We start from the raw sequence: 15,853 nt of genomic DNA on the forward strand, positions 1-15,853 counted from the left end.
CTGAACTTGTTAAAGCACCTGGGAACGACACTCATTCTACTTTCTGGAATGCTGCCAACAGGACCAGCGCTTATTCATGATTAAAGGGGGGGGGGGGGGGGGGAAAAAAAGCTTATTTTGTTTCAGACCAAACCTGTCAACTCAGATCTGTGCCTCTGAAAAAGCTTGTGCATCCCCTGCCCTTGTATGCAAGACTGATAAAGCTCAGGGGGCTGTCTCACAATATTTTATACCAGTTTCTGAAAGGGACGCACTGAAATCTCACTGTGACAGCCATTTCAGAATCTCAAACATTGACAGCAAATCACTAATAGCCTCTGAACCCTCTGCCCAGGGGGAGAGGATACATTTAGACAAAGGACAAGTTCAGCCATTGCTGGTTAACTATCTGGTACATAGCAATGCAGGGCGTTTCCTCAGCGAGTATTTACACCTTATCTCAGGAATCTGTCTTTCCAACTCAGCGATCAGACTTCACTCTTCTCCCCCTTCCAGAAGTATTTTTGTGGGCGATGTTCAGGAAAAGCATGAGAAAAATCTGTTCCGCTGGTACAGTTAGAAAAGAATAAGATACAAAGTATTCTTTTGAGTTTAAATCTTGGGGGCTTGTTCGTGGCTAGTGCCTTCTCCCCCACTGGGTTTTGGGGGAAAGAAAAACAAAAACCTGTAATTTTTTTTAGGCATATGTAACAAAGGAGCTATTTTGCTATTAACACTGGAAGACTTTCAGATAATTTGTGCAGACCTCAGTATTTTTTATCCAAGTGTTTTCAAATGGGAAAGGCTGAGGCTTTACCACAAGGAAATGCAAACACGAGGGAGTTTATTTCTTAAATTTGTAAACAATTAGTGTTTAGGTTTTTTTAGCTTTGGTTTCCATACGTATTAGATAAAACCTCTCAAGATGTTAAGTCACTGAATAATAACCATGGGCTGATGCTGTGTCTCAGAATCATCTTAATATTTTTTCCACTCTATATTAAAAGCTCTCAAGGATTTAAAACGTCTATTTTATTCTATATGCAGCAATCAGCTGCTTTTATTTGAAAAGCAAAATCTATGAGAAGTTAACATACCCATCGGTATCAGTAGAACTACGTCTCCTTTTCTGCGGGGTAACACCTGCCATGTTTTCACCAGAGTGCCTACAAGAACACATTTTTAAATAGCTTGAAACAGGATTTCCAGTAAAAAACAAAACCCCCTAAACTTAGTAAAGAAGGAAGAGAAGGTGGATGACTGGGAAGAAAACACTGAATGGAAGCAGTTTGGGCATGACAGAGACTACAACAACACAGGGCTGTGCTTCAGTTGAGCATAAGCTGTAGAACAAGCACACACAGAAAGGATATTCCAGGTCAAGTCCAGTTCTGTCATCATGGAAAAATGCATCCTCAAGTCCCTCATCTAAGATGAAGTTGGATAATTCAGAAACGTGTTTTACTTTGTCTCTTGCAAAGCTCATTCCAGACCCACTGACATGGTTCCTAGAAACTTGCTTGCTCCTGCCTATATTCATAGTTTACTCCCATGAGGATTTCATGTTGGCATTTACCTTCCAGCTGAGACAGCTCTTTACCCAACAGGCTTTTAGAGTTTCTCTCCCACCTTCCATCTTGTCACATACCATAAATCATGCTTTTTTAGCCTTCATTAACACAGCAGCCATTTAAACCAGTTTAACACTTGACACTGTTTGCTCCATCTCTTCCAGTTGGAGATAACTACCATCCAGTATTAACTTTTCTATTACATGACATTTCACAACTGAAACCCCAGAATAAACAAATATCCTGTATCCAAGACAACTAATGTAAACGTTCATAAACTGCTAGAATGCCAGAAAGAATAATTTATTCAATCATCTACCAGCAGAGGGAAGCTCCTCCTAACCCGCCTGCGTTAACACACTGCTGATTTTGGGGAAGCGGTGACTGATGACAGCCTGGACATGACATACTGTTGTCAAGCCAAGGAAGACCAAGGACATGAGTGGTGGCAGAGGATTGAGCCAGGAGCTGTGTAGCTGCAGGAGTAGTTGTATGATCTCAACACAGAGTGCTGCTGGCAGAGGGGAACTTCAAGAGAGAGCAGTTAATGCTGTAGAAACACGGGGCAACAGTAACAAACCTGCAGGTACCTGGGATAAGATAGCAGGTGCAGGTGAAAGGAAGACGACAAGGACACAGTGCTGGCAGGAGAGTCAAGGCACATGCATAGCAGTGAGCAATCCTTACAGTTCCCTGTAAGGATTTAATCCCATTAACCTGAGGATCCCACGCAGCTCCCTGCAGAGCAGCGCTCTGCTGCCAGCCGCAGTCACCCACACCCCTTCCCGAAATGTTCATAAGACAGTTCCCACCAGCCCCTCACCTCGGTATTGCATCAGCCCTTCATCCCAGCACCTCACGCCTCTCCCCCCACAACGCTGGACCTAACCGAAGCGCTCCACACCCCCCAGAAGCTTCCTCCCCGCACCTGACCCAGCACCAAGGTCTGGCCGGACACTTCCCCCGCTATCACCCCGGTCCCCCACCCCACCTACACCAGTATGTGGGGCCTGGTGCACATCAGCGCCGCACCAAAGCCCCAGCCCGGGGCCCTACAGACCTCACCGCCCGCCCCCAACCCCACACCAGGCCCTGGGCCCAGCGGCTCAGCCCTCAGCCCAGAGAGGTGCCCCAGAACCGCCCCAGGCCCTGACACCCACACCCCCGTTCTCCGTAAACATAAGCCCTGCACCTCAGTACGGCACCAGACCCTCACCACCAGATCCCCCGCAAGCACTCGACCTCCTTCCCGGCCGCGCTCCCCCAGCACTACACCGCGCCAACACTCCCGCGCCTTCGAACCCGCGCACCTTCTCCCGCCCGCCCGCTCTCCCCCTTCTATTGGCCGAGCGTTTCGTCACTCACACGTACTTCATCGCCATTGGCCTTAACTGCGGCGCGCCGCTTGGCACCCGCCCCACCCGCTTTCCAGCCAATCAGACAGTAGAGCTCGCCACACTCCCCAAGAGGGACTCCAGCTCTCAGCGTGCCCCGCGAGCACAGCACCGCCTCTGCGCGGGGGCTGATAGGAGTTGTAGGCCGTGGGGCGGGGGCGCGGGACGGCCCACGGCAACGGGCGGGGCAAAGGCCAAGGGGCAGTTCCCGGGTGCCCAGCACTGCTTCTGCTTTTACACGGGCCACCGAGGTCCTGCTGTGAAGAGAGTAAACCCCGGTGACGAGGGGAAGGGAGGCGGCAGCCGCGGCAATAAAGCCAAAAATCATTCATAAAGCAAAGGGAGGTTCTTCTTCCACTGGGTGGCACCCCCTTGCTCCCTCTGCGGCGAGGGATACCGCTTCCCGACGCTTTGCCGTCCATACGGAGCCTCGGTAATCGCCGGCGGCGACCCTCCTCGGCGAGGCCGCAGCAGCCTGAGGGGCCACAGGGCGGCGGCGGCAGCTCCATGGAAGCCCCCGATGAGCTCCTCCTGTTGCCGCCCCGGCACACTGCGAGCACAATTTATATAAAAAATAAAATTAACAAAATAGCATAAAATGCGCTCGCAGCCACCCCCCGCCCACTGCTCCCCCCTCCAACCACAGCGCGGGAGGAGCGTTGCGCATGCGCACACGCGCCCCGCAGCCAGTGCTGCGCATGCGCGAAGAGGCGGGCCCGCGGCGTAAGGCGCATGCGCAAGCGTCGCTGTGACGTCACCTCCCGGGCGCAGTGTGTATGCGCAGTGCTCCCCCCGGCTTCACCTCCCGGAGCGGCGGCTCACGGGTATGGGGAGGAGCGCGCGCTCCCATCGTACTGCGCATGCGCGTTGCGCCGAGCGCACGCGCTCTGCGGCCCGCTCGCCTCCTCCCCACCTCCGCGCTCCGGTCGCAGGCGCCGCTGGAGGGGGACAGTGGCAGCAGCGCGGAGCTGCGGGCCGGGCAGGCCGGGGAGCCGCCGACATGGTGTTTTACTTCACCTCCAACGGTGAGTGGGCCAGGGGAGAGCGGGGCGGGGGGGCATGTGGCGGGCCGGGTCCCGGTGCTGGGAGGGGTGCGCTGGGCCGCGGCCCTGCCCGGTTCGTCACCGGTACCGGCACCTGCTCCCGGCCCTGGGCACCCCCGTTAGTCCGTTCGGTGCCTTTTGGCGGGCCTCTGGGCTGGGCTGAGCGCAAAGGACCCGCTTTGGGCCAAAGTCGGCTACAGCTTAACGTGATTTCAGGAGCTGGGCTGGGGGTCTCCCCGGGGCTAGGGGCTCTCAGCAGCGGGCAGTAACCCACTGAATGAACAGCGGTGCTGCTAGGTGACTTCGGAAAAGCTCTCTCAAGCGTCCTGCTGTCCGAAGCCAGAGGAAAGGCATAACACATAAATTGTCTCGTTATTTTTCCTTTCACGTAGACCGTTCTCTTTTGCTTGCCCCTGTGGAAAGGTCAGCCATTCTGAAGCATCAGGGATCCGTGGTTTGATCCAGTACAGGCTAATGATACAGAGGGTCATACAAGAATGCTCCTTTTTGGTTTGCCCCCAGTCATTTCACCGGTGTGTAACTGGGTGAAATGGAAGTTTCAGTATGGTTTTTACCCCATTGTATCTGCAGGCTGCAATTTTATAGCGTTGCTTTCCTCAGTTCCAGAGATGAAGTTCCTTAGTGAGAAGGATTTGAGTGTTTGGCTGCCTGTGCGTAAAAGAATACGGATTTTGAGTAATCTCCGTTTTGGTTATGTTAGTGTTCCCCCACTGTTTTGGCAGGATGGGCTTCATTTTCACAGAACCATCACTAATGCAACTTTATTTTTGAGCATTTAATGTTATGTTTATGGGTAGTGCCTGGAGTCATGATGATCTTGCATCCTCTGGACTCTCCTATTTGGCCAGGGTGGATTTTTTCCAACCTTTGACTCCCACAGGCCCATAATCCTTTCGTATTTTTGAATTTCCATTTGGTTTTACTCCATTACTAAATTGAAAAATGTTGCCTGGTCTTTGTGGTAGTGATGTTGGATTTCTAGTAAAAATGCCCTCATAAAGAGCTGGGTCAGTAAGCAGCTTGGGACCCAAGTCATTTTACTGTGAGCTGTAGCATGTGAAGCATGTTTACTATTTTAGTGACTAAAAATTTGAGGTTAGACACCATGTTTTCAAACGATGCTTTTTTGGAGGCAGATTTGGTCACCTGCATTTCATTTGCTTACGCTTACTCCTTAATTTGCGCACTATTGCTTTAGAAATCCCGCTGTGGATTCTGTTTGTTCCACAACGGTATATGAAAAATACAGATCTGTGTTGCTGCAACAGGTTGTTTCAGCCACTGGCTGTTAGGGTGTGAAACTGTCTGCTGAAAACCTGCTTGCAATAATTCTTTGTGCTGAAGTGCTCAGCTGCTCTAGGTCCTGGGGAAGAACAGCTAAATTTGAGCGCAGCGCTGAGGCTTGTAGCTATTTGCCGCATCATTTGCTCTCACACAAGGTAATTGTTAAAAATTGTAGAAGCTAGAAATGTGACAATCTGGTAGGTAGCATTGCTGTGTAATTGGGATTTCCCTGCTGTCATATACAAGAGCAGAGCATTTTATTTTTTTTTTAAGCAGGCTGCTCAGTGGTTTCTGCAGCAGGACTTTCCTGACTGCTCTGTGTCCCTCTCCCAGCTGTGCTGACCTTTGGTTATGATGCTGAGAGGACATTCATTTGGCTTCCCAGAACTGGCAGTGTCTTTACTGCATGATGGAATGAGCCCTAAAGGAGAGGAGGACTTTGTTTTAAGTGTCCTTGAAGGGCACAGATGAGACAAATAAGTTTATGGAACTTCGGTCTTTCCATTGTTTTGTGAATTTTAATCCTTCCAGACTAGCTGGGGGAGGTTCACGTTGGGCTTCTGATACTTTGGGGAAATGAGGGCCAGGCAGGTGAGCTGTTTCACTCAGGGCCACACAGGGACTTAATCCCAGACTGTAAATACGATGTCAGCCTTTCTGGATCTCAGACGTGTGTTTAATTGGACAGGTGATACGGTTACACAGATACAATATGATCTACCTGGATGTTGAGTGTGTTTTGCCCAGAAAGCTGCTCCTTGCTGGATAGTCTTCCATGGAAAGCAGTGGAAATGCCACTGCCACTTTCCAAAGCCCATTGAAGCATTCGGGCTAAAATGTGGAGGAAGCTCAAAAGAATCTTCCTTTGGCCCCTAGGAGGGAAGTGGGATGGATGGATGAATGAAGCAGTTTTCATTCTGATTTCTGTGACCAAGACTGGTGTGTTTGTGATTTCTTGCACAGTTTCTCCAAACCTCTTTTGATTTGTTTTCTTCTTTCTGTCCCTCAGTTGTTCCTTCCGTTTACACCATTTACATGGGAAAAGATAAGTATGAAAGTAAGTACATTGATGTAACGATGCCTAATGGCTTAGATTTAGATTTTGGGGGTTTTAAGGTCATTTTGAAAGGATGTCTTTGATATATTGTTTGAAACTTGTCCACCCTTGCAAGTGGTTCATACTTACCCCTCTGAAATCCACTGTGTTACTTTTAGTTAGGATAAATACATTTTGTAAATGCTCTAGGCAGAGTAACTGCCTTCAAATACAAGTGAAAACTAACGGAAAACCAAAAACTGTTCAGATAAAAATATTTTTCAGGTTGTGTTTGAAAACTTTTTGCAAACCAGCCTTCTGTTTCCCTGCTCAGTCTGTATTTTTCCCCTATCCAGTGAGCATTCGTACTTTGTAGGCTTCCCATGCCTGTCCTCTCCCTCACAGCGAAGGTTACAGTTCTTCTGCGGCTCCTCTTTCTACATCAGTGGATGATGTGAAACTGGGCATCTCACTCCAAGGGAAAAGTGTTAGTGTGGCTATTTTGAAGACTTGCCCTGAAAGTCTCCCCCTGTTAGATGCATATTTGAAGAAACATATTTTCACTTTAAAATTGCAAAATTTAGTGATGGAGGTGTTCGTGGCATACCTGTTTCTACCATACCTGGACCAGGCAGGTGCAGCATTAAAGCCCTCTTCTCTTTCTGTTCAGTCACCACACAGTGGCTGACCAACAGTGGAGGATTCCGGCTTGACAGGTAGTTGAGTTTGTTGTTGATGAGGTCCTGGGCTTTACTTATTGATGCTTTTATTCCTGCAGATGAAGACCTAATAAAGTACGGCTGGCCTGAAGATATCTGGTAGGTACTGAGAGTCACTGAAAAAAATTGCCTTTCCTTATGCAGCTGAGTTAACGATTGTAACAGCCCTCCGGCTTCCACAGGCACTGTAGAGTCTCTTTTTTTCCAGGGCCATTTAGCAGTTTAAATGCAACCCCAGTGTGAAGGTGGATTGCAGCAGACCTGGGTGCAGTTGTTGGGACTCCGTTGATTCAGAATCCATTCCCCTGCATCTGCCCCTCAACCCCCCCCTCTTTGTTCACCATAAGAGCTGGCCCTTTTGGAGAGCTTTTTGGGGTTTATCTGTGCCTGGAGCTGCTGGAGTAGCAATAACCTGTGTAACTCCATACATAGATCTTTGTGTTTCAGAATAGAGGTGCTAGCTTGCTTTTACTGCGTTTAGGAAATGGGGAGAGTTAATGGGAAGGGCAGCTTGGTATTTGTAAGAGAGAGCACCCCCAGAGTCAAACAAGAGTAGCAGCTCCTGAATATCTCCATGCATGAACAAGTAAAATGAGAAAAACCAAAAAGCTATCAAAGACCAGGGAGAGTGGAGGCACAAGCCATGTGAAATCACTGAGCAGTCAGCCCGGGCCTGGGGGTGGAGCTATGAGTTTTTTGAGCACAGTAAGTGCTGTGCCTAGAGAAAACTGTCTGTTGTCTCCCAGTGCCTTTTCCTCTGTATGTGCTTCACATCACAGCACCACAGGGCGGTGGGGCTGGGCAGGGACCCCTGGAGCCCACCCAGCCCACCCCCTGCTCAAGCAGGCTCCCCTACAGCAGCTGCACAGGATCGTGTCCAGGCGGGCTCTGGACGTCCCCAGAGAAGGAGACTGCACAGCCTCTCTGGGCAGCCTGTCCCCGTGCTCCGGCACCCTCAAGGGAAAGAAGTTTTTCCTGCTCTCCCCACGGAGCTCCCTGTGCTGCAGTTTGTGCCCGTTGCCCCTTGTCCTGTCGCTGGGCACCGCTGACAAGAGCCCGGCCCCGGCCCCCTGACACTGGCCCTTAAGGTACCTGTGTGCATCGCTCAGGTCCCCTCTCAGCCTTCTCCTGCCCAGGCTGAACAGCCCCAGCTCCCGCAGCCTTTCGTCACAAGGGAGGTGCTTTGGTCACCCCTGTGTGCAAGTACTGGCCTGGCATGTAAAACAACCTGTCTCAGGAGTTGGAGTCAGTGAGCAGGAGCAGAAGAGTTTGAGATTTTGATTCTTGCTGGGTGAAAGCCATGTGTGCTCTAAGCAGACCCGCTAGAGCAGTGGCCAGGTGGGCAGAAGGAAGCACACTGACATGTGTGGGTTGTTCTTTTTGGCTTGTAAGATCTCATTGGAAGAGAGATCCAAGAGAAGGGAAGTTCCCTATCCTGTTAGCAGCCGTTGGTGGCATCTTTGCTGGCTATATTAGTCCGTAAAGTTTCTAGACTGATAAGGTTTGTGAGACGTTTATGAAGGAGTTGGCTTGCTTTCGGGCATTGTTGCACAGACCAGAATGTATCACAGTTGCTGCCCTCTGCTAACAATTCGTAACAAGAATCACCATGTGGCAGTGCTGTTCACTGCTCATGAGGGCCTTTGCCAGGATGAGCTGAAGTGTCTTGGTAGAACTGAAGCTTGAATAGGTAGTATCTAACGTGCTCCATAGGGGACATTTTGTCAGCAGGCAGCTAACTGGCGAGGGAATGTTTTTTTCTTTTCTAGCAGGAGGGATGGTGATTCAGCAGAATAACTGTTGTACCAGTATCACATTCACTTTCGGTCTCATGTTTGTCCTATTGCTACATAATTTAAAGTATGCCTATACTGTTATTTAGGAGCGACCTTGAGATGAGTCCTCAAATTGCCTGAACCATAAAAGTCATCTTTCCCTATCTTTTTCGTATCTTATAGCTCACACTGACATCATCCATGCTGTTTTTTTCGGAATCTAGTGCCATCTCAACAAAATACCATCAGTCCTTTTGTGGAGGTGTGGGAGTTGTTACCCTAATGGTGTCTGGCACCTTTTAGACTTACTTCTGTTTAAGAGGGGTCCAGTGGAATTGGAGTAGGAAGCTCGGGAGGGACAGGCAAGAGTTCATGCGTTGGTGCTTGGTGGTGGTTTTCTGTCCTGCAGCAGAAAGGAAAAAGTCCTGTTATGTTAAAAGAAAATAGTGTTAAGGAAGGCTGGGAGGTGACATGAGATCAGTTCCTCCCTGTCTGTCCTTGAAGTCTGCAGGGTTGGGGTGAGTGTTGATTGGGACAGAGGCTTGAAAAATAGGTGGTCACGGCAAAGACACAATCAAGTTAGAAAAGATCTGGTGAAGAGCAGCTGGAGCCATCAGGGAGTTGTACAGCCGTGCTGTAAGGAGGACAGAAATGGAGAGCACTCTTCAGTCTGGTGAGGAGAGGGCTGGGGGGGTGGAAATTGAGGCTTATGAAACCTTGGAGGCAATGAATGAAGTGAGCACAGAGCTGGGGTTCACCTGTTATTGGGACTGGCACTCGCTGAACCCACTAGATCCTGTGCACTACCCAGGCAGCATTGCCTGTTGCCGCTGTCAGAAACTGAAGGCTGTACTCCATGGACCGTTCTACTGAGCAACTGGGATTTTATTTTAATTTTTTTTTCCTCTGTGAGCTTGAGACCAGTCATGTAAGTGGTGTAATGGGCAGTGCCTGCTGTGGAGTTCATGAGTTGGCTGTTTCTCTTGATAATAAATAGACAGACCAAAACACCACATGTGTAGGCTCATCATGTGAGTGTTGTCTGCATGCAGTATGCCATTTAAAAGAAAGAAGAGGAGGGGGAAAGGGGTTTTATTTTTTTGTCCTCCCATTGAGAGGACTGGTGTTTCTTAAAGGGCAGTGTCTGACTCCCTTACCTCCTTTTAAACATGTATATCGTGAACTATTCTATAGTTTTGTTGTCCATGGAGTGGCTGTTTTGTCACATCCTAGGAAGTAAGTCTTTCAGAACAAATCACCATCTCTTAATCCTCTGTTAAACGTGCTTTTTTTATTCTGTAGGTTTCATGTGGATAAACTCTCTTCCGCGCACGTGTACCTTCGGTTACACAAGGTAATTCTGTGACACCTATATTTAAAAACCTTAATATTCACCCCCAAAAGAACTGCACCTGGCCATTCTGCAGTGATCCCCATACACAAGACCATCTTTGCTCACGTGAACCAGGGCTCCCTAAGGGTGCAGGTAACCACCAGTGTGGGGAGGCTGAATTTACAGCCTCTGTTACTAAACAACGCAGAGAGGAGCAGGAAGATTAACATGGTCCAACAGAACTAGTGATTTTGGGCTTGACACCAGGCATGGGGCTAGGATCCATCACCCTGTTAAAACAGGGAGAATGCCTTTGAGAAAAGCAAGGCGCAAATCACTTGCGGCGTTTCGAACCTCTCCTTACAAATGCCACGAAAGACATGTGAAATGTGGAGTGTAGAGGTCCTGGCCATGTTTGCGGAGCATTACACCCTGCTTCTTGGCTTTCAGGCGCTCATCAGCCCCTACAGCCCCCCACCTCCAGCCACTCACGTTGCCTTGCTCTGTCACAGGGGCAGACGGTGGATGACATTCCTAAAGAAGTTTTGATAGACTGTGCCCATCTAGTGAAGGCGAATAGCATTCAAGGTAATACTGGTTTCCTGGGAGATCGGTGTGAGGTGTTTGTGGCGAGTGTTTCTGGTCCACACGAGCATGTGTTCTTTTGGATCAAACATTTGTGATGTTTCTGCTGTGGTGCTTTCTGCTAAGCCTATGCCTGCGGGTCTTACGTGAAGCAGATGTCATTTGCAGCTGCTGGGGCTGCCCATTACACTTTTATAAGGAGGAATTTTAAATCTCTGAAATTCCTGTTTGTGTCTCCATATTGCTGCCTGAGCCAAGGAGGGCTTGCAGTCTCTAACACCACCTTGGGGCCCCCTTCCATAGTAATCGCTCTTCTGGCAAAGACGATCTCCATCTGGAGTTCATTAACACTGCTGCAGCGCTCATGTTACTGCAGAAAATGATGTCGTGGTGTTCTTCCGTTTCACTGTAATGCTGGAAGGACTTCTCAGTTTTCTTCTTTCTTGCCTAGCTAGTCATGTTTGTGACAAGAATAACTGTCAGTGTTTCCATGTGCACAGAAGACTTTTAAGACCTTTCAGCACGTAAAGAATTGCAATGTTTCCCTTCTCCCCTGCTTCCTAGGTTGCAAGATGAACAATGTCAATGTGGTGTACACACCATGGACTAACCTGAAGAAGACTGCAGACATGGATGTGGGGCAGATCGGCTTTCATAGGCAGAAGGATGTAAGTGTTTGCTGTGAGCCAGTGACAGTGACCTGGTGGCAGACTGTAACCTTTCTGTGTTAGGAGCTGGGTGGATTGTCTTCAGCATTTGCCCTAAAGCCAGGGAACTGTCCACTTGAGAAGTGTAAGAGAGATACCAGGAGCGACTTGCCTGATCATTACCTGAAGGTCCGTGGTTGGGTGTCAGCCTGTAGCAGAGTGTAGCCTGTACACTGTGTGTTTCCAGACTGCAGCATGGTGCAGCTGACAAGTGTTTGCTGATGCACAGTGGTGTCGCACGTTGGTCTGTGCTATCTGTTTGAATTTATCTCCACGGAAATCATCTCTTACTGCAGCTGAAGAGCCTGCATATGAGCAGTCACTTTGGATCAGCTCACAGGCAGTAGTGTAATCACACGTCTGGAGGGGCTCAGGACTTGGACTTGCTGTGCAAAGGAGGGCTGTGTCGGGTCCTGGAGATGTCTGTTGCTGTGTTTGCTCTACTGTCTCTGCTCCGAGAGCTGTCTCACCCTGCTGCTGCTTCTGAATTTGTTAAACCTGTTAAAAGGCAGAGCTGCTTAGCTTTGGTATCGCATCAAGGCAGCACACTAAGCTATTTCCAAGCCTAACCTGTTACCTGCCGATAATGTTAATGCTTAAATTCTTGTTACCAGTTTGGCTGCTGGGAGGGAAGGCTCTCTAGAGGTGCAGTTGCTTGACGAAAACAGTTCTGGACCAGGGCAAGAAATGCTAAAAACCCTGCAGTCAAGAAGCAGCCTGTGAGCTTCTCTGCCCAAAATGATCTGCAGAGACTTCCTGCCACCTCTTCAGGAATTGGCAGAGACAAGTTCTTGTCTCTTGGCTGCTTTGTTGAGGCATGTGCCAAGAAATGAAATTAGTCATGCTTATGTACTTAGCAATGCTTATGCTTATTAGCAATGTGCTTCTGAGTGTTGGGAGTAGGCCTCTCTATGCCATTACACAACCTGCTGAATAGCCCTCGGTGGCAGTGATTTTCCTTAGCATCTGTTTTTGTGGGATTCAGCCATGCGTACAGTGGAAATAGGTTGTTTTCTTTCTGTTGAGAAAGTGCCAGAATAAAAGTATTTTTTTATAAGGATCATAGTTCTTTGCACTCCAAAGGTGAAAATGCTGACAGTGGAGAAGAAGGTGAATGAGATCCTAAATCGGCTAGAGAAGACAAAAGTGGAGCGCTTCCCAGACCTGGCTGCTGAGAAGGAAGCCCGGGACAGAGAGGAAAGAAATGAGAAAAAAGCCCAAATCCAAGAGATGAAGCGGAAGGAAAAGGAAGAGATGAAGAAGAAGAAAGAGCTGGAAGAACTTCGGTAAGTAATGAATTGTAGTGCCAACTTCTAACTTACGCAGTTTTCATCGGTGCTCGGAGAGAGTCATGGGTCAGCAGTTTCTGTTCAATACTCAGCCCGGTGTTACTCAGTGTTCAGCTGACCTGCTCTGGCATAGACGTCTGCACGGCCCAGTGATTTCCTTTGTCTTTAGAATAAATGCATTTTCCTCATTTCTCTTAAAATAAACCTGGATGTTAAACCATTGTTAAAAAGAAAGGACTGTGTCTTTTGAAACCTGTTCTTAACTTGGGTGAAATTGGGCAAGCTCTCTGTCATTGGGATGGGAGCAATGGCTTCCAGGTCCATGCAAGCCTTGGAAAGCACCAAGCCTTCGCTAGTGTTCTTCAGCTTCCCCTTGCATCACTGATGTTAACTGAAACACGTGTGAATCTTCAGTCACGTGCTCCTTTAAACACAGAATGAGGGGATGGTGTTTTGAAATGTCATATTGACCTCTCTGTCGTCTGGCAACCAAACACGCAGCAGCATGCGTGAGCTTGTTCCTCAGCACTGACGGCCCTGTGCAGCACTGGATGCATCCGCTGGCTGGCCCCAAAAGCTCACTTTTAAGCTTTAGTAAGTCGTGTTTATCTGTAAATGATGGTGAAACTGGAATTTTAAAAACTCCTGGATTTCCCAAGTGATTCAACACATGTAGAGGTCAGAAAAGAGGGCTTAGAGAAGCACAATAAACTGAAGTCACCAGCAGGCACATCTGTGCTTCAGAGTAAGAGCTCTGCCTGCTTATTTAGCCGTGCCCCAGAGCTGCCTCTTGGCCATCCCCCAAAGTAAAGGATTTTCTGCCTCCTGGGGTGATCTAGCTGGTAGTTCCTGAACAAAGCTGTGGGGAAGCAGGCTGCGTAGCGCCTGGGCTTTCTCTGGTTGTTTTAATTAGTCAAAGAATATGAGATAAGCAAATACTTGTCTAGTCTGCCTGAGTTCAGAAAGGAAGAAAATTTGTTTTTCTGGTACTTGTTCCTGTTTTATCATAACGTCTCTCTGTTGGTGGGTTTTGAAAACATATAATGCAAAATAATGTCATTTCCCTTCCAGGAGTTACTCATCATTAATGAAGGCTGAGAACATGTCCTCTAATCAGGTAAGAGCCAGTAGATGCCCACAGAAGCCTTTCAGAGTCAGCTGAAATTCAATGCGGGATTGTGATGGTACAGCTCCTGCTTGACAGAGCGCATCTCCGTCACCCCTTCTTGGTGAAGGACATTGCCACTTTCCTCTGCTTTCTGAGAGGGCCCTGTCGCTTGTACGTCAGCCAGGAGGAGCCTGTGCTGCTGGAAATGTGTGTGAAGTCCTTCCAGTGCCCTTCCCACTCCAGAGGAAGAGCAGGTAGAGTTTTTAAGTGCAGCACCAGGCTTGCCTCTCCTTTTGAGCTGCTTGAGCATCACCTGGTGCATGAGCAGAAGAGTTGTCCCTAATGGTGGCCAACCATGACCTGCATATGCCACCTTGGTACTTCAAGGGAGGCAGGGGAAAATGCTCATTTTTAGCCAGAAATAAACTGGAAGTGTAAGGAGAACAGTTTGGGGAGGGATGGATATAGGTGCTGAGGGGCGGAAGAGGAAGCTTGAAGGGATGTGCTTGCAGAGAGCAAGCAGGTGCTGGCCCAGGATGAGCAGTAGAATACAGCTGCAGTCTGATCGTGGAAAAGGAGCCAAAGCAGGGAGGAGCTTGAGGGAAGTGAGAAGGTGGATCACAGGAGGGCTAGGGGCTGAAGTTCGGAACAGGTCCAGCTGTGCACTGGATGCACCTGCGCTTTGCCTGAGGTCTGGCGTGTCTGCAGCTTCCTCCTTGGTGGGACCTTGGGCAAATAGATCTTTGAGCTCCTCTGAGTGACCCTCAGTTTAAAATGCAACTTTTACATCCTAGTCCCTGACAAATCACCTAGGTGAGTGTGTGGTTTTCAAGAATTCCTGACTTTTTTGCTCCTGTTTGGCATGCAGATCCACTTTGAAACTCCAGCTGGGTTGATGTGGGAGCATCTCCTGACGTGCTGAAGCAGGCAGTGCCCTATTAGTGACACTGGCTAGGGAGGGGCACAGTGGAAATGCTGTGCAGGGGGTCTCCTCTCAGTACCTGACCCTCACCTGATGCCAGATTGTTTTCCTTCTCCCGAGTTGGAAAGAAGCTCAGGTTGTGATACAGGGATGGTCCATGAAGCTGCTGGAGAGCCTGTTCTCTGGTTCCTCCCCAGCTGCAGCACATGGGCTGCAGTTTCAGGGAAGTGATGCACTGCAGGGACAACAAATAGTGACTGCTCTTTCACAACTCGGGGCTGTTCCCCCTCCAGACCTGCTGTTGTGCATCTGTCTGGTCTGACTTCATGGTGTCTGTGGCAGGAAACCAGAATAGCAATTCTGAAATCCTGCTGAATGCCCCATTTCACCATTTTCCGTTTTAGCATGCACAATGATCCTGATTTGTCTTTCTTCCCACAGGATGGCAACGATTCAGATGACTTTATGTAAATAAAGTCTCTCTCCTTTCTCAATCATGAGGTGGTTTGGGATGTCTTAAATGTGTCACCATCGCTAAGAATGCCAAAAAAAACCCGCAAAAAGTGAACTCTGACTTCATTTCTTCAGAACCTGGTTGGTTCTCCCGGCAGCCTAACCAGCTCTGTGCCATGGACAACTTCTGAAAGGAGAAGATCAATATGTCTGCACATACATCTCTTTCGGGGATGTGGGTGGAAGGAAGCAGAATTGACTTTCAGTTCTACAAAGACAATGGTATTTATTCTAGGGAAGGGGTTGGTGTAGCTCTTAATACAGTGAGATTTAAGGAAAACAAATTTGTGCTGGTCTCACTGCTGCCCCGGCAGTGGAGCGACTCAGAAACAGTTGCCACTAACCCAGTGTCACTGGTATGTGCACGAATGTGAGGCTGCTGACTGCGTAACTCTCATCTTCACGCTGGCAATGGTCAGCAAAGCTGGGGGATCCCTCTGCAATTGGGGGGTGTACATTTGGGTAAGCTCACAGCTGCTGTGCAGACCTCCCCAGCCTTGCTGGCTGTAAATCTGGTGGCTCATTAAATACAGAGCTACAGATGATGAAGTCTGAGCTCGGCTGTTGCAGCCTG

At 48.8% G+C, this 15,853-nt stretch overlaps 2 protein-coding genes across 10 annotated transcripts in view; one reads left to right on the forward strand and one right to left on the reverse strand.

The window, feature by feature from the left end:
• Window positions 1-2,856, reverse strand: part of ESCO2 (establishment of sister chromatid cohesion N-acetyltransferase 2) — a 29,748-nt gene extending 26,892 nt beyond the window's left edge. For 3 of the 8 annotated variants that reach the window (XR_008732838.1, XR_008732839.1, XM_027811563.2), the window contains exons 1-3: window positions 2,767-2,850; window positions 2,141-2,243; window positions 1,077-1,145 (exon numbers count right to left, since the gene is read on the reverse strand). Coding sequence is in view for 6 of the 8 variants with exons in the window: in XM_027811563.2 (XP_027667364.2) it covers window positions 1,077-1,145; window positions 2,141-2,214 (143 nt within the window). In the remaining 2 variants the exon portion in view is untranslated. Of the gene's footprint in view, window positions 1-1,076; window positions 1,146-2,130; window positions 2,244-2,742 lie in introns of those variants that run through there. The other 5 variants (XM_027811564.2, XM_027811565.2, XM_027811566.2 and 2 more) reach the window with 5 other exon arrangements.
• A 956-nt stretch (window positions 2,857-3,812) lies between these two features.
• On the forward strand, window positions 3,813-15,334 carry CCDC25 (coiled-coil domain containing 25). Of its 2 annotated transcripts, XM_055713014.1 has the most exons (9): window positions 3,814-3,969; window positions 6,302-6,349; window positions 7,107-7,146; window positions 10,125-10,176; window positions 10,668-10,743; window positions 11,305-11,408; window positions 12,531-12,733; window positions 13,808-13,853; window positions 15,208-15,334. In XM_055713014.1, the coding sequence occupies exons 1-9, from the start codon at window positions 3,945-3,947 to the stop codon at window positions 15,235-15,237; spliced, it is 624 nt and encodes a 207-aa protein (XP_055568989.1). In that variant the 5' UTR covers window positions 3,814-3,944; the 3' UTR covers window positions 15,238-15,334. The 2 variants fall into 2 exon arrangements, with proteins under 2 accessions (XP_055568990.1, XP_055568989.1); XM_055713015.1 differs by lacking the exons at window positions 13,808-13,853; window positions 15,208-15,334 and having other exon boundaries at window positions 3,813-3,969; window positions 12,514-12,652.
• Window positions 15,335-15,853: the final 519 nt, after the last annotated feature.

This window comes from Falco cherrug, chromosome 6, assembly GCF_023634085.1.
Source record: "Falco cherrug isolate bFalChe1 chromosome 6, bFalChe1.pri, whole genome shotgun sequence".
NCBI lineage: Eukaryota > Metazoa > Chordata > Aves > Falconiformes > Falconidae > Falco > Falco cherrug.